The 24,847-nt window shown below is 46.3% G+C and overlaps 1 protein-coding gene across 2 annotated transcripts; it reads left to right on the top strand.

Moving 5' to 3' along the window:
• On the top strand, positions 1–23,626 carry GPR20 (G protein-coupled receptor 20). Of its 2 annotated transcripts, none has more exons than XM_071449622.1 (2): positions 1–87; positions 22,354–23,626. In XM_071449622.1, the coding sequence occupies exon 2, from the start codon at positions 22,374–22,376 to the stop codon at positions 23,433–23,435; it is 1,062 nt and encodes a 353-aa protein (XP_071305723.1). In that variant the 5' UTR covers positions 1–87; positions 22,354–22,373; the 3' UTR covers positions 23,436–23,626. The 2 variants fall into 2 exon arrangements, with proteins under 2 accessions (XP_071305723.1, XP_071305714.1); XM_071449613.1 differs by lacking the exon at positions 1–87 and adding an exon at positions 12,773–12,889.
• The last annotated feature ends 1,221 nt before the right edge of the window (positions 23,627–24,847 follow it).

Here is a 24,847-nt window from a genome sequence, read left to right as displayed (position 1 = left end):
AGCGCCGGGAGCGAGCCCACGGCCACTCGCTCCGGGAATCCGCAGCGGGCTCCGGGCTCGGCAGCTGAGCTTTCTCATCCCGGCGGGGTGAGTCCTGCCTGAGGCGTGATCCGGGCTGGGAGAGAGCGGGGAGAGGGAGGGACATTCACCGGCTGCAGCTCGGGAAGGCAGCGTGCTCTGATCCCGGCTGGGCTGAGAGTTTGGAGGCATCCAGATGGGGATGGGAGTCCTGGCAAGCTGGGTCGGGAGCGGAGCACGTGGGTTTGGATGCGAGATGGCTCCACGTGGGTGGGAATAGCGCTGGAGAGGAAGGAGAGTGTTCCTCACCAGGTGCTGGAGGGCTGGGGAGGTCAGAGCTGGTGCAAAGGAAAAGAGCATCTCATCGAGGGAAATGTTGGGTTTTCTATAAACTGAATTATCTGTTTGGATGGTAAAGAGCCCTGTGAGGGATTCTGCATAAAAACTTGAGTATTTCTGGTAAACTTCCATATACAGATTACTTGTGTCAAGTCCAGCTGCACACACACCTGTGCATCCCACAAGTGTCCCTATATAAAGATGCAGAGTTAGACACAGGATTTTTAGATTCAGGCCATGAAAAAATGATCTGAGAAGGCCCAAAATGAACTTTATAGTTTAAGTTCAGGAAACAAAAAACTTTCCCTAGGGAAATGATATGGAAATGTCCTTACTCTGATTGCTGTGTGGGTGGGGGAAGTGGCTTGGCCAGAGCTGGGATGGCTGAAAGGGATGAATGGCCTCACTAGGTCTGTTGGCAAGTCTCTGCCAACTGGGACATGTCTGGCCACAGTACAGCACAGAGAGAGCATCCCCCAGTGTTTACACAACCCACACTCAGTGGCAGTGTGATGAATTGGCAACGTGGCTCTTCGGAATCATTTCAGCTGTGTTTTGGTGACAGGAGGCGCCTTTTTCTCTAACATTTCTCACATGCCAGGGCCAATTGCTCTTCTTCAGCAAAAAGCCAGCCCTTTTCCTGAAATGACAGCTCCTTCTGCAAAGCTAGAACTCCCCCATTCAGAAATAAAACAGTGGACATACAAGTTTAATCCCCATTACTTGCGCGTGACGGTCCCAGTTGAAAACCACCAGGGCGAAAACCTCTGTCGCCCACGATTAGATGCAATGCTGCATCTCAGCTCATTCTGTAAAACTTTCCCTGAGCAGGAGAAAGCTGGGCAGCCATGGAAAAAGGAGGCAGAAATGCCCACCATCCTCCTATGTAGCATCTGCCAGCAAAAGTGAGGGCAGAAGCCTCCCTGTGGCAGAAAGCTCTTTACTAAGACATTTTCCATCTCCTTTGTGCACAGATATCTCTGCCAACCCACAGTTAGAAGGAAAATCCCCATCTTCCCCCCATTCTTTCTTACAAGAACACATGGCAACTTAGCTATGCAATTGAGCAGCTATTTTATTCATCTATTTCAGAGCATTTTCCCTCACCCTGCTGAAGCCTCCTTCCCCATGTCCCCAGTGCACTGAGATAAAACACAGACATGGAGCCATTTCTCCCCTCTCCGCAGAGCCTAAAGGTGCCAAAAGCACCCTAAAAGTCTTTCTTCCCCGGTTTTGAAGCAGAAGGCAAAGGCCAAGGAAGGATTTGCACATGAAACATCTCTCACAGCACGTTCTCTCCGAGGCAGAGCAAGCAGAACGGAGGAGGCTGCTGAACACAGCAATAAATCCCACCACAGCTCTGCTCCCCCTCAAGTGCATCATGCCCTTGGGATGACGTGGTTCTCACAGGGATGCAGGCTGTCCTAGCCCTATATCCCCTTTCAGAGGGAGAAGACCAAATCCTGCACTCCAAATTGTCAGAAGGGCTGCAGGATTTTGGCAGTCCATGTTTTAAGGGGCTGGAGACAAGCAAAGGGGGATGTTTAGCAGGCAAGTGCTCATCACCTCAGGGTTCAAAGAAACCTCACCCATTAAGAACATGTGAATCTTGATGCCTAAAATCAGAAATCCAAATTCCTGAGCCCTTTTTAAAATGGGAGACAAAAATTCCCCATGGGAGTAACATTCTAAGTTCAGATTTTTTGGACTTCAAGTCCAGGTTGGATGGAGCTTTGTCTAGTGGAAGATATCCCTGCCATGGCAGGGGGCTTGGAACTAGATGATCTCTAAGTTTTCTTGCAACCCAAGCCATGCTGTGGTTCAATGATTCTGTGATTTCTCTTTCCACCCTGGGCTGTTATAGCAGGTTTGTATAAATGTCCAGTCACCATGTTTAGGAGGAGATGAAACTACTTATTACCTAAAGGTACATGTTAGTGAACATCCCATGACACCTGGTAAAATCTACAGCCCCTTCTGAGGAATGTCTGCTACTTCTTAGCCAACTCATCTGTAAATACTCAAAGGACCCTTCCTGCTCTCTCTTTTGCCTCTCATCCATTTTTCATCCTTGCATTTTAATGTGTTGCTTTTAGCTGTACATTTTTGCATTTGTTGCTTTTAGCTGTACATTTTTGCAGATCACAAATAGCTGAGCAAATCCTACTGATGGCTTAGCAGGGAAACACTTCCCATCCAGTAAATCCCAGAGAGGCACAGCAGAGTCCAGCCAAGCATGACAAAGTCCAGAGACAGAAGTAGTTGTGCTGAGGTGAAGGATCAATCAGGGGAATAGAAAAGTGAAGCCCAGAGCCAGAGTGAAGGATCAGTAAAGCTGTGAGGGTCAGATGGGATTAGGCTGAGCTGGCTGTGACAACTAAAGAAATGATGTCACCCATCAGGATGACACTAAGCAGGGATGCTGCTGTTCAGTCTCAGCATGATATTTACTGGGATCAATACACCATTAGTGTATGGACACAGAAGAACTGAATTCTTCATTACCTCTTACACATAATCTATAAAAATGTACATCTCATCTATCACAGCCTGAAAAGCACCACTACAGTCATTACCACACAACAGAAAGGATGGCTTCTTCCACATTGATGCAAAAAAGATTTACTGTCAAATGTCCCTTCCTCTTCATGGCTCCAGCCTCCTTCTCTACAAATATCTGCCAAAAAGATGAGGCTCTGGGAAATGTCCCTAAGGCTGAAAATGTAGGGAATGGCTTCCAGTGTGCTGGTCCAGCAGACAGCTTCCCATCCTTGAATGTACTGAATTTGTCACCCTGTCTATGGGACACCTAGAGAGATGAATTTGGGCCACTCTGGGGAGCTGTCCCGTATTGAGGCTATCACAAGTAGTCTTTGGCCTCATAGATGAGGGCAGGGATGCCTGTAGAGGTTTGCCAAAATTTTGTTTCATTCAGAGCTACCAACAAACGCAAAGACCTACACATCAGTGTAGGTTGTTTGCTGCAGGTAGGCATTAGTAAGGAGAAACAGCACTGAGCTCTGAGCACACTGACCCACACAGAGACCAGCACTGGCATTTGTAACCCACCAGGGTCCTCTCAGAATGGTGAACTCAGAAGGATGCAGCAAAGTGGGTGGCTGGGCACAGCAGGAGAGGGCACTGAGACAGCCTCAGCAGAAAAACAAATTTCTTGCATGACATGAAGGAGGTTTCTAGCACTCAAGTGCAGAGGACATGAGATTGCTGGAGGTCACACACCTCCATCAAACAGAGCCACTAGTGTGCAACCAGCTTCTCCTCTCAGTAGGATCTATGGCCACCCTCTTGCTGGTCTGGCCATGTTCCAGCAGCTGATCCTGAGCAGAGCAAAGTTAACAGGCAGAGTGCACCGATTCCTGCACCCACCACAGTCTAACTGGTCATTATCCATCTCAACAGAGAGCTAGTGCATTATTAGGCATATCAGAATCACAGAAACACAGAATAGTCTGGGTTGAAAAGGACCTTAAAGGTTGGACTTTACTTCCAACTCTGCTGCCATGGCAGGGACACCTCCCACTATCCCAGGTTGCTCCAAGCCCCATCCAGCCTGGCCTTGAACACTTCCAGGGATAAGGCAGCCACAGCTTCTCTGGGCAACCCAGTCCAGATCCTCCTCACCTTCACAGTGAAGAATTTCTTGCTCATATCTAATCTAAATCTATCCTAGTTTAAAATCATTCCCCCTTGTCCTATCAGTAACTCCTTGTTCAAAAAGTATAGAATTATAGAGCAGCTTAGGTTGGAAGAGACCTTAAGCAAGACATTCAGCCAGGTGCAATTTCACCTTTATTCCCAAAGTCTTTTTCTGGAAGAACAGAGAGAGAAAGCTGAGTTGTCATGCTGGGTTTCACCTGCTTGGCACTCACAGAGCTGCAGTTCCCCGGCAGCCAGGCTGGCTCCTTTTGCCTGGGTTGAATATGCCAAGCAATACATCTCTGAGAAAAATCCAGGCTGCCAAGCTGTGTTACGCTGTCTCCAGCTACCAATTATGTGGATAAATTGATTCTCGTTAGAGTGATGAAGTAGCACAACAAATACACTTTCAGGAACCAGGCATATCTCACACACCAACTTTGAGGCTTCCCACTGCTTTGATCAAACACACAGAAAATTGTCTGCAGGCTGAAGTGGTGTTAGAGACACAGACTTGTGGAGGCTGAGGAAAACCACCAAGAGGCTTAAAATACACCAACTAGTCCACATTTGTGCACTATTTTGCAAGGCAGGTTGGTCAGATGCTTTTTGAAGAGGCCACCATAAAGCTCACTCTGACCAGCAGCCGCCTCAGAGGATACCCAGGACTGAAATAGCAAGGGGCAGACGTCAGGAATCAGAGTCACTGGCAGGGGAGGGAAAGGAAGAGGAGTCGTGCTGCCTCTGTCCCCTGCCTAGATTAGATCTGTCTCATACCAGGGCTGCTCTTCTCCCACTCACAACAGTATCAAGTTCACCCAGAGAATCAGAGCTCCTAAGATGCTGACATTAATAATTCCCAAGTGTATTATTCTTTGTGAGCGGCTTACCTAAGGAAGTGTAAGATTATTTTAAACACTCGGATTTATTAATACACCCAGGATGGCTCGGGCCACTGGTTCTTGCCCAAGGGAGTTCAGCAGTGGAGTCCAGCATCTTGACTCACAGTATTGGGACTGATATATGACTAGCTATGATCAGATGGCATATCTAAAAATACTGAGCCTGCAGTTTATTTTTCTTGGAAAATGGAAAGACACCCAAAGAAGCAGAGCCCAGTTTAGCAATCACAGCAGGCTGGATTTTTGCTTTAAAGAAGCCAGCAGAATTTGCCCAAAAGGTCCCATCTTAGGCTGTGTTACAGCCATGGGATTAACCTGTGGCTCCAGCACCGTGGGGGAACCTCTGGCTGCTGCTGTGGCTCTAACTCTGAATTAGAGAGGACAGGGATGCTGATTGCACATCCCTGCCCTAGGAGACACAAGCAATAGGATTCCTCTTACCCAAAGGAAGCCTCTACACTGAGACCATCACAAACTGGGCTGGTCATCTGGTCCAGACTAGTGTTAATGAACAAAACTGTACAAGATGAACCCACCTTGCACCATTCCCAGGGAAGCTGCCTGGACATCTCCACAGCTGTTATCAGGTTTGCCTTCTGTTGTCTTTTCTGTAGATTAAACAAGCCCAATTCTGCTGGTTTGCTCTCATGGGTCATGTTTGCTGGCCCTCAGGTCATTCCAGCTGGTTTGGTTTGGATGTTTTCCAAGGCAGAAACACATCCCCTTTCATTAGTCAATTTAACACTATTTATTACATGTAATAGTGCTTTTGTAGAGAATAATCCCTCCAGGTGACATGAAAGGCAAATCAAACAGCACCTTGCAGCACTCCAAACATAAAAAAGACTGAAGCTGTCAGTACCAAGATGAAGGTATGGAAAGGAATGATTCAGCAGTGACAGTGGAGCTTTTGCTCCTGATAAAAAATTTGCTTTGAGATCTTAAGCACAAACTAGAGTAGGGGCTTGGTCTTCCCTCCATCATGCCATCCATTGACCACCCCTCAGTGAGTTCAAGACCTCACCAGCAGGGACAACCTGGTGCTGTCTATAATCACATCCCAGACAGAGAAAATATCCCCTTGGATTTCTGAACCATCATGTTTCCACCTGACTCAGGTCTCAGCAGGTTTTCTCTGCTCCAGGTGGGAGACAAAAGAGTCCATGACCCCATACCAAAACACACCACCACCACCACCAAAAATAGTACCAGCTGGGTTCTGCTGCCCAGCACCCTGTTCCAATTTTTTTTTTAGGAGAAAATGTATTATTTTGGCATTGCAGTTTCCAGTAAATCACATATGTGATTCCCTCCTTTCCTTCCTGAATATTTCCCAGAGCACTTCTGCACATTGTGCTTAGAGGAATGGTTTCAACCATAAGGAAACTGAGGCACCCCCCTAGAAAAGGGGTTTTTTTTGTCCCCAGTGAGGCCCCTCACACAGAACTTGCTTCAAGGACATGATCTGTAATTCTAAGCAGCTGAGAACACAAAGGAACACATCCCCTTCAAAATAAAAGGAAAAAAAAGATCAGCAAACGTACCAGCTTCTTCCAGAGGCAGCAATTTTAGGAATCACTTGTAAGCAAGCAGCAGGGTGGTTGTTGGGATTTTTTTTCTTCCCAAATGGGGCCCTTTCTTTTCTTCCCATTCCTACAGGGCTTTTCATCACTGTGGCATTTCCTATGATAATCCCCCAGATTTATGCTGCCCTGTTCCAGATCAGAGCATTGCTGAGCTCTGTGCACGTCTAACAAAAGACAGCCCTGCCCTGAGCCCTTCCAAATCTCTCCAAACCAGGCAAACAAAGGGAATGGGAGGGGAGGATTAACATGTTTGCAGAGAGTGAACAGGGAGAGGATGTCTTTCTCTAAAGCCTTTTTTGAGGTTTGCGGGTCCAAGTACCAGATTTTCCAAGTTGCAGGTGTCCTTCCTCCTGGGCTAGGTTACTAATATAGCAAAAAACCCCAAAAGTTGAACAGATGGCCCTGGGAGCCTCCTGCTGCCCCTTTCCAAATCTGTGGTCACTGCTAAATCAGAGCAGGTGGAGATACCAGACTGGGTCCTTAAATTCCCCACAACTTCCTTTCCATGGGTTTTAAAATGTTCCTCTGGCCTCTGCATCCTTGCAGGACACAGCACATCTTGAGTTCAAGGTTTTCTAGCTCAGCCCTGCCACGCTGCACTTCCCACTGCCACAAACAGGAGCAGAGCACAGAGAGCTCTCTGGGGGCTCTTCAACCATCCAGGACCAACAATCCTGCCAATTCCTGCTCTGCAGCCTTCAAACCAGAGCTGGGCAAGAGCCACTCCACCCAGCATTGACCTCCCAGGGCATGGTGCCCGAGTAATGCCAAAGCCCAAAGCTTGTGTAGCTTTCCCCTTCAAGCATTAGTGTCCCTGTGTGCCCAGTGACAAACAAAACCAACAGGAAATACTTTGCTGGGAATGGGGAGAGTTCTGCAGTGAGGTTATGACACTGGACATTGAGTTCTTGGCAATTAGCTTCTGAATCTTTGAAAATAACAAAAAAAAAAAAAAAAAAGAGTACAAGAGGTGACTGGCCAGACCTGGATTGGGGGGCCAGAAAGGTCACAGTGGGACCCTGCAAAGGATCCCAAAGAGGTTTGGATCAGTAGGGGCAGGTGAGACATGATATGCTTTGTTGGGTGGCCAAAGAGTCCTGGTGGCTCACTTTGCTGGTGCCTTGAACTGAGGAACCTTGTCAGAACTCTCACAGCTGTGAGACCTGTGGTAAACTGGGCAGACTGGGATGGAGAGAGGGATCCTGGCTCACCCTCACAGAGTGCATTTATAACAGGTAAGGGACTTCACACCCCTTGTCATGAAAGAACTGGAGACAGGCAGGACCAATGTGCTCCAAACCACTCAGGAAAGACCTCAGGGCTGCCCAGAGGAGCAGCACTTTGTGCACTGCAGACATCTTCATTTTTCTTTCAGCTCAACAGGTGCATCAGCAAAAATGCCACAGCCTGGGGAGAAAACGGAGGGGGAATCAGTGGTCAGCAAAGCCAATTCCCAAATATGCAGCAGGCAGGCAGGAAACTGGCTCCTACACTCCTCCTCCCCCGTGCCTGACTCACCCAACAGGAGCCATGGCCATCATTTTAGGGCACCACTTGTCTTCCCCTGTCCCTCATCAAGCAGATGAATCACAGCTGGATCCCAGCAGAGGCCTCATATGGTGAGAGTCTGATCTCCCTCCTTGCACAAACACACAGATGGGGATCCTGTTCAGAGGCAAGGATACAAAATTATGGTGGTTTCCAGCCCTTGCAGTGCTCTGAGGACAGCAAGTGACAGTCCAGCAAGTGCCTGTGATCCTGACCAGTTGGCAGAGGACACAGACTGTGTCCTGCAGAGCTGCTGACGTCAGGAAGGTACAGCTGCCTCTGGACCCTGCTGAGATGCCATCAAGAGAGCCAGCTCTTGATGAGGACCATATTTTGTAGCTCTCCACAGCCTCTGTTACCCATGCTGACAGTCAGGTAAAAAGCCCTGGGGTATTGAATATCACTGGGGGAGAAATCTAAGCCCTCCTTCTCCAGGGATAAGTCGTTCGCATTTCCTTGTCTATTTGGTGTTTCTATCCCAGCATTGCAGGAAAGGGACAAAAATCATCCCTTGAAATAGATTCTGTCTAAGAATTAAGAGAGGGAGCTCTGATCTTTTCCTCCAGTCCTTCCAGCTGCACCTTAGGCATAACCAGCATGAATGTCTCAGGGCTCAGATCCCAAAGCAGTCCCAGGATCTCCCAGACGTCCCAGCATGACACACCTGGATCACCAAAAGAACAGAGAAGAATGACCTCTCAACAGCCCAGCAGGTGAAGCCACATGTTGCTCTCTTTGGCTCCAAACAAGCAAGGGCCACAAGCTAAAAGCCAGGCTGGAGACAGATGCCAGCCTCAATCTTCAAGGTTCTTTCAACTGGACTTCCCTTGGATTCTACCAAAAGCACCAGAAAAACCCTGGATCTGCTTTCAGGGTCTGCCCATTTGCCATGATATTACTTCCATAAAGTACCAGCTCAGGAGCCACCAAAGAGGAGTGTTCCCACACACTTCTTTATGATAAGGAAGTGTGGTGGGGTTGAAGAACACCTGGCCTAAGTGGAAAATTCCTATATATTTGGGAAGAGCACTGTTGCCCACATATTCCCCCTCAATCAAAGGTGACTCCTGGAGGGTGGTCCAGTGCAAAAATTTCTCCACACCTGGTCCACCTGTGAGAGCCTACATGCTTCTCTGGGTCAGTTCTGATTCACAGCATCCCATAATAGCCTTGGAGACCGTGGACAATCAAGATTTTAGGGCTCCTGGGCAGTGCATATCATAGAGACATACATGAATGTTTTCCAGCACTTTTTAAGGCCTGGGGATATTCTAGGGTAGATTTACCAGAAGGAGGAGTAGTTGGAAAGGGTAAAATTAATGTAAACTCTCCTCAGTGCCATTCACTTTATCTGCCATGGCAAAAGGTTACTCCCTGGCAAACTCACATTGTTGCCTCTCCATCAAGCCTGCTGCTAAAAAGAGGTTTTCCAGATAGGACAATGAAGATCCCACCCTTCAGTGTCTTCCATGCAGTGAGGATCCCACTCTTTGGTGACCTGCACACTGTCATGATCATGGGTAAAGGCTCCTCAGTTTTCTGAACTGTTATTTCTATGTCCAACATTTTCTTGAGTAAGAATTCTCCTTCACTGCTGAAGAAAATAATTCATTTGTGAGGATCTGTTCAGTATAACAGAACCAAAATCAGCTCTTTCTAAAAAAACACAGGCATGTTTGGACATTGGACTTGGGTCCTTGCAGAGCTGGTCAACAGAGACATTTTGAAAGCTGATCTGGCCATGTGCCTTAAGCCCATCTCAGCTCTGTTAAAGTTCATTATGCAGTGCCCAATCTCAATCTCTTCTCCCACAGCAGGGGATCAAAGGATGCTCAGTTCCCCTTTTTGAATAGGGCTGGAAGAGTACACCCTTCTCCTGACAAAAACAGGACACATCTCCCCAGAGGGATGTGTGGTATCAACTTTCTCTCCACCTCCCTCCAGAGCTGTCTGGCCTCCTGCTTTTCTGCACTGTGTCACAGAAGATTTTAACCAGAGCCCTGTTCTATATGGCAAGGTTAAGGGATTGCTAGGAATTACCACGGGCTAGTAGCATCCTTCCCTGATGTCATTATTAGTCCTTCTATATGCTGATTTTGACTGAACCAATACCTTCTTCCACCTACAATCTCACTCCGATATTTAATACTGTTGTATATTCAATGAACAAGCTTGAAAATTTTCCACTTACTAAAGCTTTACTTTTTTTTTTCTGCCTTTCTCGCTCCCTCTGGGAGGGTGATAAATGACTGAAAATCAAGAGATGATAGAAGCTCTTCATTTATCAGCTATGGTTGCAACTCCTCCTGAAGTTGAGTGTGGGAACCGGGTCTGGGACAAAGCGTGGCCCTGAGCCCGGATGTGCCTTCTCCACCTTAACAACAGCATCTGCTTCCCAATATGGCATGTTCTACACTATCTCAGGCACAACTTGAAACTTTGCAGCTGTTGCCACTCAGAGCCTAGCTCTAAATCCAGCAAGGAGGGAGAGGCTGGGATAGTGGGGGAGTGCAGGGCACTGATTATCCCATGCACAGGGATGGGAATGCAGCTCTCATGCATCATGTGGAAGCAAAAAACCAAACCAGTCCTCACAAAGGAAGAACCAGACATTCCCAGAGAAGGTGGACAGAGTGCAGGTACCAATAGCTCATCCTGGAGAAAAGTCATCTCTTTCTTACAGTCTCGCATTTGTAACTTCAGAGAGTCATTCCCTAAACATAAAAATTTTGTTGACAGGCTGGGGGAAACTTAAGTATTTACTACCATAGGCATTGAGAATGATAGAATCATAGAATTCTGGAAAGGTCTGGGTTGCAAAAGACATTAAAGACCATCTAGTTCCAACCCCCTGCCATGGCAGAGACACTTTCCACTACACCAGGTTGCTCCTAGTCCCATCCAGCCTGGACTTGAAGACTTCCAGCGATGGGGCAGGCACAGCTTCTCTGGGAAACCTGTCCTGGTGCCTCTATAGGGTCCAAGTTCACCCACCCTGCCCAAATTAGACCATGAGTTGGCTTCTTCTCTTTGTTTTTAGCCCTGTTGAACTTCTAGGATGGAGGGAACTGAAGGTAAGATGATCACCCAGACAGGGCTCATCAAGACTTTCCAATCACTCTTGCTTCCCAAGCATAAGGAAGTGAGAAACAAATGAAAGTTCAGGCATATGCCTGAGCTAGAGGTCTGTGGTGGAATGCCTGGATCAGGTCTCCTGGATCAGGGGCTCATAAAGCTAAGGAGGATGTTCCTGAAACTGGGGGAACAGTCTGCTCCTCAATGTGCAGAAACTCAAAATAGAAAATCAATAAAATAACCAGACTAAAAGGATCAGCTCAGTCTTGCTGGGAAAGATCCAAGGGTGAAAAAGTAATTCCAGAAAATGAGGTCAACCTTCTCTAATAACCATAGCTACTGTTTGTGCTCCAGTGAGACATGCATGTGTGGAGTTTACCTCTCCTCTATTTATGGATTTGGCCTCTTGACCTGGAATTCAATGCCTCTCAGTTGATCCTGTCGTGTTGTGACAGGCCATATCCTGCGTGTTTATTGCATTGGCACCAGTGTTGTCTTTATCTAAAGTGTGATGCAGGCCAGGGCTGATACTAAAATCCAGCATCCATCCTCTCTGTATTTCTAAACAACCAATCTCGATGTAAGCTCTTGCTTTTTTTCTGCCTTTTCTCCCAGAGGAAATCTCTAATGCTACTGAAAAGCCCCTGGGGAGAGCATCTGTGCAAACCCCCCAAAAATATTGGGTTTTGGTACCAGTTTAGAGCAAGACGTGGAACTTGAGATGGAACTTGGGGGATTTTGAGTCCTTAGTGCATTAACTATCAGAGATATCTTAAAAGCTGTTCTAGGGTGTGATTTGAACCCATCTCAAAAATGTTTTTTTTCATTAAGCTTTGCACAATGTCAGTCTCTTCTCATATAGCAAGGGTGTAGAGATACTTAAATCCCCACTCTGAGAGACACCTGACACCCAGAATGACTCTACCACAAGTAGGGAAGGATTGTATGAGGATGGAGGAACATGTTGGAGGGCTCCTTGGTGGAGCCTCAGACTCTCTATTGCCACTCATGCTCAGCCATTTCAGGCCTGGATAGATCTCATTATCTCCTCTCCCAAATGACTGCAGCAGCCCTACCAAAGTGTGCAGGGTCACCCTTTGGTTCCCTGTGCCAGGGGTTTTCTCGGGGTCTGGACAGCTGGGTTGGTTCAAAGCACATCACAGGCTTTGCTGCATTTGGTTCAGCACCTTCCTGCAGCTGCCAGGGATGCTTCTCTCTAATAACAGTTCACATCAGGAAGAGGAAAAGAGGGATATTTTCCTCATGTCACGCATGGTGGTGGGATTGAAGTGGCCTTGAGCTGGCAAGTTCCCAGCAAAGAGATTTTGTTCCCACAGAGACACAAGAAAATTGACCTGGGGGCAGTTTTAGTTTACTAGAGATGTTCAGGCATTAGCACCATGAGTACGGCTGGAGCCCTCTTCAGCATTTACAGCACTTCATAAATTTCAGAGAGATTTAGGGCAAGGAGCCAGATGTTTGGGGAGAAATTCTGAACACTACAGACAAGTGGAAATATTTTTTTTTTGGTAGTGTATATTTTTTCCCATTAGTTGCAAGGCTATATTTAGAAGGGGGGTGGGGAGGGGGAAGAGAGGGAGAGAACGCAAGAGACAGATTAGGCATTTCTTCATATTCTGTAGTCACTCCAGTTGTTCTGCTTGTAGGAACAGATGTCTCTTTCCTGGGCTGATAGCATTCAGGTCCACAAGGAAATTTTCTTACCAGCAGCTCCTCTAACATAGAAGGGAGACCGGGCCAGAGGTAAGTCAGTCCTTCATGCAGGAATACACTGCAGGGACCATTGCAGGGAATGCTTTGGGATATTGGTCAGAGACAAAGAGGGGGGCCTGGGATGGGAGACAGTGGGGGGCCAGGAAGGATTTGCTGGATATTGGACTCCAAGTCCTGGCTATTGCAACAGGAAGCCCTGGAAGGGGTGGGAGCAGAAAGGGTCCTGCACTGAACACATGGATGAGCAGCTCGGGAAGTCTCTGGCTCTGTCCATGCAGCAGGTGTGGAAATCCCTTGGGAAGTGTGTGACCCAAAAAGCCAGGCTGTGCCAGCAGCTGGCAGGGGCTACAAGGAGCTTCTCCCTTGTGACTTTCTTTGCTCTTGGGATTTGGGCAGTGTAAGGATATTTGGTTGTTCTTCAAGGAGATGGAGGGTAATGGAAGTGTGCAAAGTTTCAGGCTTTCCCTCCTTGAAAAGTACTGTGACAGCTCTTGTGAGGAGGGAGGTGATGTCGTTTGTATATGTGTAATCCCAGGTGTAATTAAATTCTGGTGAAATGCATTCAGGAAGGTTTTGGAAGCCAAGAGAAGAGATGGTGCACTGCCTGGAATGGGGTCAGCTTCAAGTGGGGATGTTTTACCTGTTTGGCTATGCAGCAGGGTGCAAGCTCAGCTCTAGGAGAGGTGCTGTCTTCCCTCTCTGAGCCCAGTTACGGGGTTAGTAGAAGGAGAAAGCAGATCACTTCCAAGGTCCTTAGCAGACCCCTGCAGAAATGCTCCCTGCTTTTGCAGCAGCACACTCACCAACAACGTGGAGAGTGTTAACAAATGCCTGAGTTTTTCCAGGTTAACCTGGTGAATTCAAAATTTGCAGAACTCTGAAGGCACTGTGGGGTCTGCACAGCACTGTCATATGTGCCTCGCTAAGGAAACCACAGAAACCAGCCTCCCAAAGGGTTAAGACCTGGTTGCTCATCCTGGGATGCCTCAAAAACTCTCTGCTCCCTAACTGGGTCTCCCACCTCGCTGCATTCCCCAGGCCAAGACCACACATGGCTCTGTGCCTCAGTTTCTCCATGCAGCCAAGAGATCAGCACAGCTTGGAGTGAGTGCTGCGAGGCAGAGCTGGTACACCTGACCCCTCTGCATCACCCCTGCATCCCTACCTGCACTGGTGCCCTGTGCTCCCTGGGCTGTGAGCATTGTTTCACCAGTCCTGCATTCCCTGGCTATGCAGGAGCCCAGGTATTTCCCCAATAATTAGAACTCTGCTGTTGTTCTTCTCTTACTGCCCTTCTCAGTTTCCTTTCAAAGGACAGCTTCAGGCAGCTGAAGGCAGAAAAAGGAGAAAGTGCTCAAAGAGTGCTAAATTTGCAATTAAAAATTTCCTTCTTAAAAGCAAGCAGCAGCACACAGGTCAGTTATTGTTTTTGCACTTGCCTGTGAAGTTCCTGCATGTGCCTATATGGTAATTTTCACTGCACAGCTCTCCTTGCACACAGCCACAATAGCTGTTATTCCAAACTGACATTTCCAGCACTTTGTCTCTGGCACCCTGGAAACACTCGATGGATTATTGTAATCCCTATAAAATCAAATGCATTTCTCTTTTATTGTTACAACCTCCCAAGAAGACAGGCTCAAATCCATCCTACTGGCTGAACCCATAAGAGTCCAAATCTATATGTTTTAAAATGTAACTTAAAAAAAAAAAAAATGTTAATCATCTTGGAAAAAAATTCTCTCAAAAATATGTGTTTTCCCCTCACGTATAATGGTCCACAAGGGACAGAGAGGGATACACTCAGGAAGTCATGCTCTGATTTCTCTGAAAGTAACAGAGCTGGAAACACACAGCACCTACTGCAGAGATGTCACTCCATGCTCCCTTGTGACAGATGGCACTTGGTACGAGCCCTGACAGGGTATGAGATATTGGTCTTTTAAACGCTAGCAGCATGATTGATAGAGCATTCATCAAGACACTTGGCATTTCTGTCACTGCAAGGCCAAGATCTGATAACACAGAAAAGAGGGACATGAAAAATACAGTGGAATTGATAAGACATCGTAGACATCCAAGTATTATAGGAGGGATTTTTCTACATAGTGTGGTATAAACAAGCAAAAAGAGGCAAACCCCCTTTATCATTACCTTTCTTATAGGTGACCAGTACTAGCAAGTCTCATCAGAGATGTGCTGAGGAACCTCTAGGTGCCCACCACTGCTGGGTGGATATTTGTAGGTCTGGAGGGGCAAAGTATGTACAATCCCACTTCTCTTTTTGCTTGCACATGCACATCTAGGCTCTTTCTTTCAAAGACTGAGGCACTGCTGCTGCAAATGGCCATAGAGGAGGTATAAACTCATAAGAAATCTGCCAGTATGTGAATTTCTTCCTCTGTGTATCTCTGGGAGCTTCATTTCAGTGTTTTCATGCATGCTCAGGACAAGGGCTGAGGGAGAACCATGCAGACCTTTCCAAGTTTTAAATAGATTGTCTCTGGGGTGTCCAGGACTGTGATCTGTCACCTGGTTTTAAGCAGCAGGTTCAAGCCTGGATGCAGAGAGTTGGCATTTGGTCCAAGCCAAGTGGCATCAGTCCCATCTGGGTCACTTTGCTCCGTGGAGAAGAGGAATGCACTTTGGAGAGCTGTGCTCTCCTTCATCTAACTGGCAGTGATCCCTCATGGCCTAGGGTGACCTGCTCGACTAAATCATTGCTTGGACACCCACAGGCTATTTCTTGTCACAAAATGAGCTAGGGATGAGGGTGCCTCACCTTCAAAGGATGTGATTTTGGCCTTGGGCCCGTGGAGAGCACAGGATACACACAGCATTAAACTGGTTGTGGTGGGTGGAGCTCAGATCACAGCACAGAGCAATATCCATTGCCCATCCACAGCAGGGCCTTGGAGATGGGGGAGCACACAGAGGCAAACTGGGCATCTCAGGCAGGAGGCAAACAGCTCAACAGCACATCACCAACACCAACTCAACAACCAGCACTGCATCAGCCTCCACACTTCCTCAATCTGTGATTGCTTACAGGTTTTGAAGGATTACCCCTTTACCTGAGACTGGACTTACAAGTTTTCCCCCTTGCCAGATGGGAAACCTGATTTTCATGGCCAACATTAGAGATTCAAAAGTGAGTTTGGGGGGGTTAATCTCTCTTGGCCTTGAGAGGAAGCTGTATGAGGAGCAGGTGAGCTGATTTGGTCTATTCAGCCTAGAGGAGACTGAGGGGAGACCTCATTGAAGTTAAATCTTCTTTGTGAAAGGAGGGGCAGGCACTGATCTCTGTAGTGAGCAGTGACAGGACCTGAGGTAATGGCCTGAACTGGTGTCCAGGTAAGCTTAGATTGGATATTAGGAAAAAGTTCTTCACCCAGAGGGTGGTTGGGCACTGCAACAGGCTCCCCAAGGAACTGGTCACACCACCAAGCCTGACAGAGCTCAAGGAGCTTTTGGACAACTCTCTTGGGCTCATGGTGTGACCATGACCATCTTGGTGATGGTCCTGTACAGGGGCAGGAGTTGGACTCTGCGATCTTTGTGGGTCCCCTCCAACTGAGGATATTCTGTGATTCTGTGATTCCAGACAAAAGCTGTAATTCAGCACACGACCATTCAAACCACCAGACAAAGTAGGACTTGCTGACCATCATATGGGCACATGGGCAAGCAGACCACAGCTGAATAGTGCCAACACCCAGCAATTAGCTATCATCTGTCCCAGTCAGGCTGGTTCTCCCATGGTTTGGCATAAATCTGAAATTATTTCTCTTCAGGAAAACAATGAGAAGCAGGCAATATTCTCTTTGTTTCACAGAAACCATCCAGCCCTGTTTGCTGTGTTTCAATGCCAAAGCAATTGTGAATTTGCAGGGAATAAGACCTAAAAGAAAGGATGTGTGTTGCAGAGAATGTTAACAAATGACTTGCAGGTTCACATTAGAGGAAACAAGGATCACTCTTAGTGCCTGTTTGTGTGGTTGTCAGCTCCCATTTCCTCCGTCCTCCTAATGTTTTTCAATCTGCTGCCTAATTTCAACTAGAATTTGGCAGAAGGGAAAGATCACCTCAATTTTCAGGAAATTAGGCAGCAAAGAAAGGAGAAAGTCAAACAAGTGTTGGAGCCAAGGGAAGAGCTGGAATGTGAGTGCTCATTAAGGCAGCCAAGTGTCCACATGGGAAAAAGTTATAATAAGCATCTCAAGCAGGGCAAAGCATTCCCCCAGCCCTGTGAGCCACTGTGAGACATGAGACTGCAAGAAATCAGGTGTCATTTAATCTGACATTCAGAAAACTATGTGTTTTGTGTCTCCAAAGTCCCTTTTATGTCCATGGCATTGGAGGGGAAGGAATAATCCAGCTCTGCTCTGGATTTGGCAATTTCTAACTGCAACTCCCAAGAGGGTGGGTGTTTCACCCACTTGTTCCAGCCACCCTCAGACCTGGAGGTTTAAAGGAGACATCAGTGCCCAGGAATCAAGTGAGAGCAGAGATCTGATGCCTACAAAAATGGGATCTTACCTGCCCTGAGAATAGCCCCATTTCTGCTTCAGAGTAGAATCTGCCTTCCCCAGAATTATCTCTCTTCTCACAGCCCAAGGGTCAGATGGGCACCAGCTTTTTCCTTTCAGCAGCTGAATTCATTCCCTTTCTCTCCCTTTTTTTCTCTGTTCCCCCTGTCAGCAAACCCACCCTCCCCAGGCTGAGCACAAGACACATAGAGCAAGCTCTACCACATATAGAGCAAGGTCGACATGCACAAAAACACCATATTTGGCCAGTTTGATCCAGAGTTGAGTGAGAGCTTGCCAGAAAGAGAATCATACAATTTAAATTGAAAGAGAGTGAGTTTAACCCTTCATTTATAAATATGATGATAAATCACCCAGGGAACTTTAAACACAGGAAGGCTGAAAAGCTAAACACACACTGCTGCCACCCCAGGCAGCAGAATAACACCAGCAGGCAGGACAGGGTGAGGGGAACAGGGAGGATGATAGAGGAGCCAGGTTGCCATATCAGATGTTCCAGTTCAGGACAGGGAGATGAGAAAAGCTGAAGCTGTTTATACTAAATTACACTCGTGCTTGTTAACGTCCTTTTCAACTTTCCGATCCCAGTGTGTGGCTCTGGTGTTCTCCGGGCCTGCACATAGAGATCCTTTCTGCACACCAATAAATAATCCTTTTGGCATGCAGTTAGGACAAAACTCAGTTGTCTGACCTGCCTTTTCTTTTGTAACCTATTATTTGAATTGCTGAGCCAGATCCAAAAGTCCCCTGGGCTAAGGAAGTGAACCCCATTAATTTCAGCAAGGTCAGGGTGAGCCTTAAGGCTGTCACCAGGCACAAGGCTGGGTGAAGTGGATATGGGATGGTCAAGGATCTCCTCCTGGAGCAGACAGAGCACTGAGCTGCCCATGCTAAGTTAACAAGTGTGATGCCAAGCAGTGAGTGAGTGGGGGAAGAGGCTGCAGGACCTGTTTTCAGCACAGTGACCATCTGTTTCCTATTTGGCCCAAGAATGATGGAACAGGTTGTGTCACACAACAATGAGAAAGTATTTCAGAGCAAGTCCCCCTCTCCCAGTGCTGAGCAGGGACCTTTATCAGAACGAGGGAAAGCAGGTCAACCTACATTCTCTGTCCCTCCCTTTATCCCATTTCTACCCAGATTCCTGCTGTACTTTTAAGGAAATGCTACCCACAGTTTCCCAGACAGACAGACAGAATCCAGCCTGAGAGGTATAATGTAACAGCCTCAGCCAACTGGCACGGTCAGACAGCACTCAAAAGGATGCATGTTTACCTATCTTGGGCTTTGCAGACTGCCAGCTCCAAGAAACAGGGATTGCATGGAAATCTGGGGGGCTGAGAGCTCGGGAAGGTATGAAGCAGACTAAGCTCCAAGCTCTTTGAGGATTTTAGTAAGGGGGTTGACCCAAAATCTATTTGCTCTGTAAGTAAAGGTGGTTTTTGCAGCTCTGCATGAGCTCATGCCATAGTCACGAGTAATAAATAGTGCAAAACACAGCAAAATAAAGGTTTGTAGAGGCTGCAAAGCTTCTCATTAATTTAACCATGCCCCTCACTGACTTTCATATGCCACCACATCATAGTGATGAGTAGCTGAAATGACTCTCTTTAACACCTGCATGAGTTTGTCTGATGGTAGAGAAAGAGACCTGGTTGAGATAGTATTTGAACTCAGTGAGAGGAAGAATTCAAAATCTTTGGAAATGTTTAGCTTTGCTCAGGCACAAGGTCAAGCTGCCTTTCTGTGTTGCAAAAAGGGGCAAAGTACCTTTCTCACAGGCTTAGAGTCCCACAATGGAAAAATCCTTAGCAGCTGTAAACTGGGGGTTTGGTCCAGCTCCATCTCATTAAAACACTCAGAGGAATTCTGTTGCTTTGCTAGTCCAGTTCTCCATCCTTTCTGCTTGTGAGCCATGAGATGAGAGCAGTCCCACAAAGAAAGGAAGAGGCCATTCACCCAAACATCCATCAGTAACAATTTGATTAGATGAAGATTTTTCCCACCACAGCCCAAGAGGCAGCTTTTCCACAGACTGTCAGGGAGGAAATCTTCAGGATTAATTAAATTTACTGGGACTTCTTTCATGTAGTTGTTTGGATTTTGAGTTCAGATAGGGCAGCAATGGACTGGGAAAGCTCTAATGCAGCACTTCTTTGCATATTTAATTTGGCAAACACAATGTTACCTGTTGTTTTTCAGCAGTTTACAATATCTGGAGTTTATTTCCTTGCACATGAGGCTCAGTAGAAAAGGTGGCTATGTAAGCCAAGATATTGTATATGCTGATTATTTTAATTTTCTATTTGTCTGCAACACATCCTACATCCTTCAAAGGTATTGTGAGGATGAGGAATATTTGAATGTATTTGGAATTGCTGATTTCATTGAGACAAGAAAGGCAAAATAAGATGAATATCAGGTATTTGTGATAAGGGATCTCAGACTGAACAAAAATCTCCCAGAGGAGGCAAGCTACTAACAAGAGGCAAAATCAGAGCAACCAGCCAGTGCCACGGAATTACAATGAGAAGGCAAATGCATGTGCAATTCAATAGAGTTTACTGCAAGTTCAGGGATGGGTGATTTTGTCTTCTCCCCTTGCTCAGGTATGTGTCAACACAGATATACACTCTCACACTGCACTCCAGGGGCATCAAATTCTTTCTTTATTCCTTGGCTTCCACAGTGCTCCTCCTGATAGCATCTGCAAAGAGAAAGCTGGGAGCAGATCCAGGCATCTGCTCATTTCAGTTTGTTTTCATAATTAAAGAGTGAAACAAACAAACAGAGAAGATGGTGAGATTTTAGGAAATCAGTAGAAAATGGGCCAGGATTCTGCATCATCCCCATGCATCTTTCTCAGGTGCCAGACTTTGCAGTTCTACTACCTTCAGCCTGTTTTGGGGGCAGTTTTTCCTGTTTTTCTCTGACAGCGTGCTTGGCACAAAATGAGAAGAGACAAGACTCTCCCTCAGGAGTCTGCAGGCTCAGTCAGAGCCAGACAAAATGCCATGAACATGTGTGCCACTTTGGCTGCCACCAGAGCTCAGTGCAGGGTGAAGTAATCTGGTCATTCCCAAAACACGTGATGTTCCAGTGTCTGGTTTCTGCTGGGGATGGCCTAGAGGGAAAAGGGGACAGAAACTAGCATTGTTCCTCTTTGCCCAGTAGTTCTTTGGGGCATTACAAGTGGTCTGACCCCAGATTTCAGGATTTCAGTCCTGCAGTATATTCTGGCACTAAGTTGGATCTCAGGAGGGCTTTATGTTTGAGCATCAGCCATTCCAATGGACAATTCAACTCCTTGGGCTTCAGTGTCTATCTAAATTTTAAAAAATTGACATTTGGCTAGAAATATCCTTCTGAGCTCAAGGACATTAAAAACCAACTTTTTCCTTCAAACCAGTTCCACAGACTGAGAGGCAAGAAGGAACTAGAGCAATCCCCAGATTCCAGGCCAACAAACCCACGATCCATCATGATGGCAAAGTCACTTCTCCAAGAATTTTCACACCTGGTCTTCTAAATTCTCAGTCCTAATCTCTGCTTTCTCTCAACAAATGTTCTGCTTCACTTTCACCCAGCTTGAATGAACCAAGCAGAGTAATCACAACAAGGCTGTAGCATCCCATGAGGACTATTGATTTTGAATGTTGACTATTGGCCAAACACTGGTGAGACACATTAGGAGTGTTGTATGCAGGAAATGCAGAGAGACATGGTGACCAGGCAGAAGAAGGCTTTGGCACTCAAGCAGAGCTGCTGTGGTGTTCTCTGGACTCAGTTAGTACTGTCCCTGCAGAACATTTTCTTTTGGCCAGCAGGGACTCTCCTCAGGACCTATTTTTCACTTTTGTTCTAAGTAGCTTCCTCCTCCACTTTGTACACAGCCACCAACAGGTTGAAGCACCTCACAGGTGATACAGCACCTTTGGTCCATCCTCCTGATCCCCATAAGCAGCAAAAAAGATTGGAGGAGGGGAAAAAAATCTGCCAGAGGATGGGGTATGCTTGGGGGAACTGGACATTCAGACTCCCTCAGCAATTCCAGACTTCCACACTGAGACATCCAGCCCAGGCACACTGCAGTTCTGTGAGCACTGGGAGATGTGTTTGCAGCTCCTTGTCTCCCAGTCCTCAGCATTTGGCTCATTAGCAGGGATTTCAAACCCTCATAAATCAACTCTTTCAGCATCATTCTCTGCTGATCCAAGCTGATTTTTTTAACCTCAAAGCCCTGCCCAGCCACTTTGAGATATTCCAGACATTTTTCAACCATTTATTTTTATTGAAACCAGCCAAGTCTCTGTATATATTTGGTCTTTTTTTTTTTTTTTTTATCTTTTAATATACAAATCAGTTTAAAATAGTGTATAAGTCAGGAATGATTTGCAAATTAAACTGTCAAACCCTGGCAGGACCAGTGGCTTACACCCTTAGCTTGAAATCTTCTGGCTGCTGTTGCTGTGAACACAGATCTGTAGAAGATGCCACACAACCTGCTTCCGCTTTCTCAGACAATTCAGCCTTTCTTTGATTTCAGAGAAATCTTACAACTCCTGAAAACACAGCTGCATGTAACTCTCTAATGGGATCACCTGCCCAAGGCAAGGGATATGATATTTTAGGAATCAAATGCTAGGGTTATGGTTATGCAAAGGTCTTCCAGCCTTAAAATCATTTTTGTACAAGGAAGAGGAAGAGAAACTTGAAGTGGAGTGTGTGTCTTTTCCCTAAAACATGCATCTGGAACCACTGCAAGGCACTAATTATAAGCCCAGGTATTTCCTTGCAATTACTGGTAATCCCATATTGGTAGATGGGGATCTACTACTCAGGATGTGCAAATATGTTGGTTAAAATGTTTTTAAGTGACAAGATTTTTGAGCCCTAAGGAATGCTGACATATTTATCACTATACCTCTATTTCTTTTCTTCCAGATTGCTGGAAGTCAGTGACCATGCCGACCTCCTCCACCCAAATGCCACCCCTTGACTCTATCAACACCACCGAGGAACCTAACTCCAACATCAACTTGTTCTCCAAGTTCATCAACTCAGACAAACAACTGTTCACAGATTTTTATAATGTGTGGATTGTCCTGATGGTAGTCAATGCCATCATTTTCCTGGTGGGTGTTGTGCTGAACAGCTTGGCGCTGTATGTCTTCTGCTTCCGTACCAAGACAAAAACCACCTCTGTTATTTATACCATCAACTTGATTGTAACTGATCTCCTGGTGGGCTTTTCCTTGCCTGTCCGGATCATCATGTTCTACAGTGCAGGGGATTGCAAGAATTGTTCCTTGGTTCACATCTTTGGCTACTTTGTCAACATGTACTGCAGCATCCTCTTCTTGACGTGCATCTGCGTTGACCGCTACCTGGCAATAGTGCAGGTGGAAGCCTCACGTAAATGGAGGAACCCCACCTGTGCCAAGGGGATCTGCATCTTCATTTGGATCTTCGCCACCGTGGTGACTTTCTCCATCCTGACCATGGCAATACGGTTTGCCAAGTGCTGCCTCTCCAAGATCCTGGTCCTGATGGTCTGCGAGTACTTCTTCCCCCTCATCATAATCATCTTCTTCACCACCAGGATTATGTGCGCCCTGTCCAAGCCCAGCCTCATGCACCAGAGTCGGGAGAGGAGAATGAGGGCTGTGCAGCTCCTTATCACCGTCCTCATCATCTTCATGATCTGCTTCACTCCTTTCCACGTGCTACAGGTTGCAATCTCCATCAACCCAGACATGCCCCACAACGTCAGCCTCCTCGTCTACCATGTGACAGTGACTCTGAGTAGCCTCAATAGCTGCATGGACCCCATTGTCTATTGCTTTGTCACCAATAACTTCCAGGCAACCATGAAAAACATCTTCAGGAAAACCGAGCCAGAGCAAACTAATGCAGACATCCTGGGTATGAACAAGAACTCCAAGGGCTCCAACGCAAACATCGCCTTCTCAAACACAATAGGAAGCCCTCTGAGCTTGCCATCACCAAGCAGTGTTCAGATATAATCCACATGTGATGGGACACATTGCAGTAAGCCAGTGCCATGGTGCTGGAATATTGATAGGATGCACAATACAATAGTTTTTGAACTCTGTGTTTTAGGCTGAGGTTCAGACCAACAGTGGTGGAATTTATTCCTCAAGAACATTGTGGTCTGTTTGGAAATGGAACCTACAATGCTGTTAGTACCATACAAAAGAGAGTCTGTTAATTACTGTTCCCAGCAGGGAAGTTTTCTTTGTATTTTAATACAGACGTTTTGCTAGCAACAAACTCTTTACTGTGGTTTTCTTTGCATGTTTGTCATCATAATGCAACACTTCTAGGATGACTTAGAAAGCAGGATAGCTCTGGTTTGTAATGAAAGATTTTGTGCTTATATACTTAAGAATAAAGGTCAAGAAGGATGTTTCCAGAGCTATCCACTACAAAGATTTTAGATGCCAATGAAATGGGAAAGAAAGTATTCTAGTCCACATGTCACTAGTGACTACTCCTTCCTTACTGAAAAAGTCTGAACCTTCTCAGGGAAGAGATTAAGTCAAGCAGTGAAATCTCTTGGCTATAAGAAAAAATACATGTCAATGTATTTTTTCCCCAACACACATTGTCTGTGTTGAGGAGAGGTTAAGGATATGTTCCATCTGTATTTGGATCACTAAATCCCCTGAACTGCAGATGAGTATACAAAAATCTGTGAAAATGAACATGAATCCCAGCAAGCTCTGCTGTTCTGCTCTGTCTCCCTGAGGAATAGCCAAGATGAAAACCAAACCAGACTATGAAGCTATACTACTCTGGTTTGGTTTTTCTTCCTGGCATGTTGTAACATCAGGGCTTGATGTCCTAATTCCCCCAGCAGCCCATCCACTCAGTCACTCAAAAGCCAATACTTCCAAGCACAGAAAAAGAATGCATCTCAGGCACCTATGTTGAAATCATTCACCCCAGGACAAACTCAGTAGGATGTTTTAAAGAGCCATGTTTAAAGTCTCTTAAATGCCTAAAGAGGCTAAGGATGCTGCAAAATTCTAGCCCCAACAGTGGGGGAATGTTTTAGATGACATTATATCAGTGAAACCATGCAAATGCAAAAAAAAAAAAAATTATCCTAGGAAAACTGCAAAATCTGTGGCATGAACAGCCATAACTGCTGTTGTTTCTCCACATTTCCTCACTCTATGACCACTCCATCTGGAAGGCTACTATGAATTCATCAAGTCTAGTGATCAGCTTTTCCTAGTACTCACTGGTGTTACCAGTCAGAAGAGCAGGCATTGGTCCAAGTTAAAGCATCCTGGAGTAGTACTCTGCTTCCCTGAGATCTGACTATGGTACAGCCATCTCTATTCCACAGGAACACAACATAAACAATGCCTCAAACTGCCTCTTGCAACAGGGTTTGCAAGAGTTTGCT

The sequence above is a fragment of the Agelaius tricolor genome, unplaced genomic scaffold (assembly GCF_023055355.1).
Source record: "Agelaius tricolor isolate 1412-34295 unplaced genomic scaffold, bAgeTri1.0.p SCAF_2, whole genome shotgun sequence".
Classification (NCBI taxonomy): Eukaryota; Metazoa; Chordata; class Aves; order Passeriformes; family Icteridae; genus Agelaius; species Agelaius tricolor.
This window is presented reverse-complemented; position numbering and strand designations above follow the sequence as displayed.

Bases quoted from the DNA above. Each gene is read 5' to 3' on its own strand.
- GPR20 (XM_071449622.1), top strand. From the start codon at position 22,374: ATGCCGACCTCCTCCACCCAAATGCCACCCCTTGACTCTATCAACACC.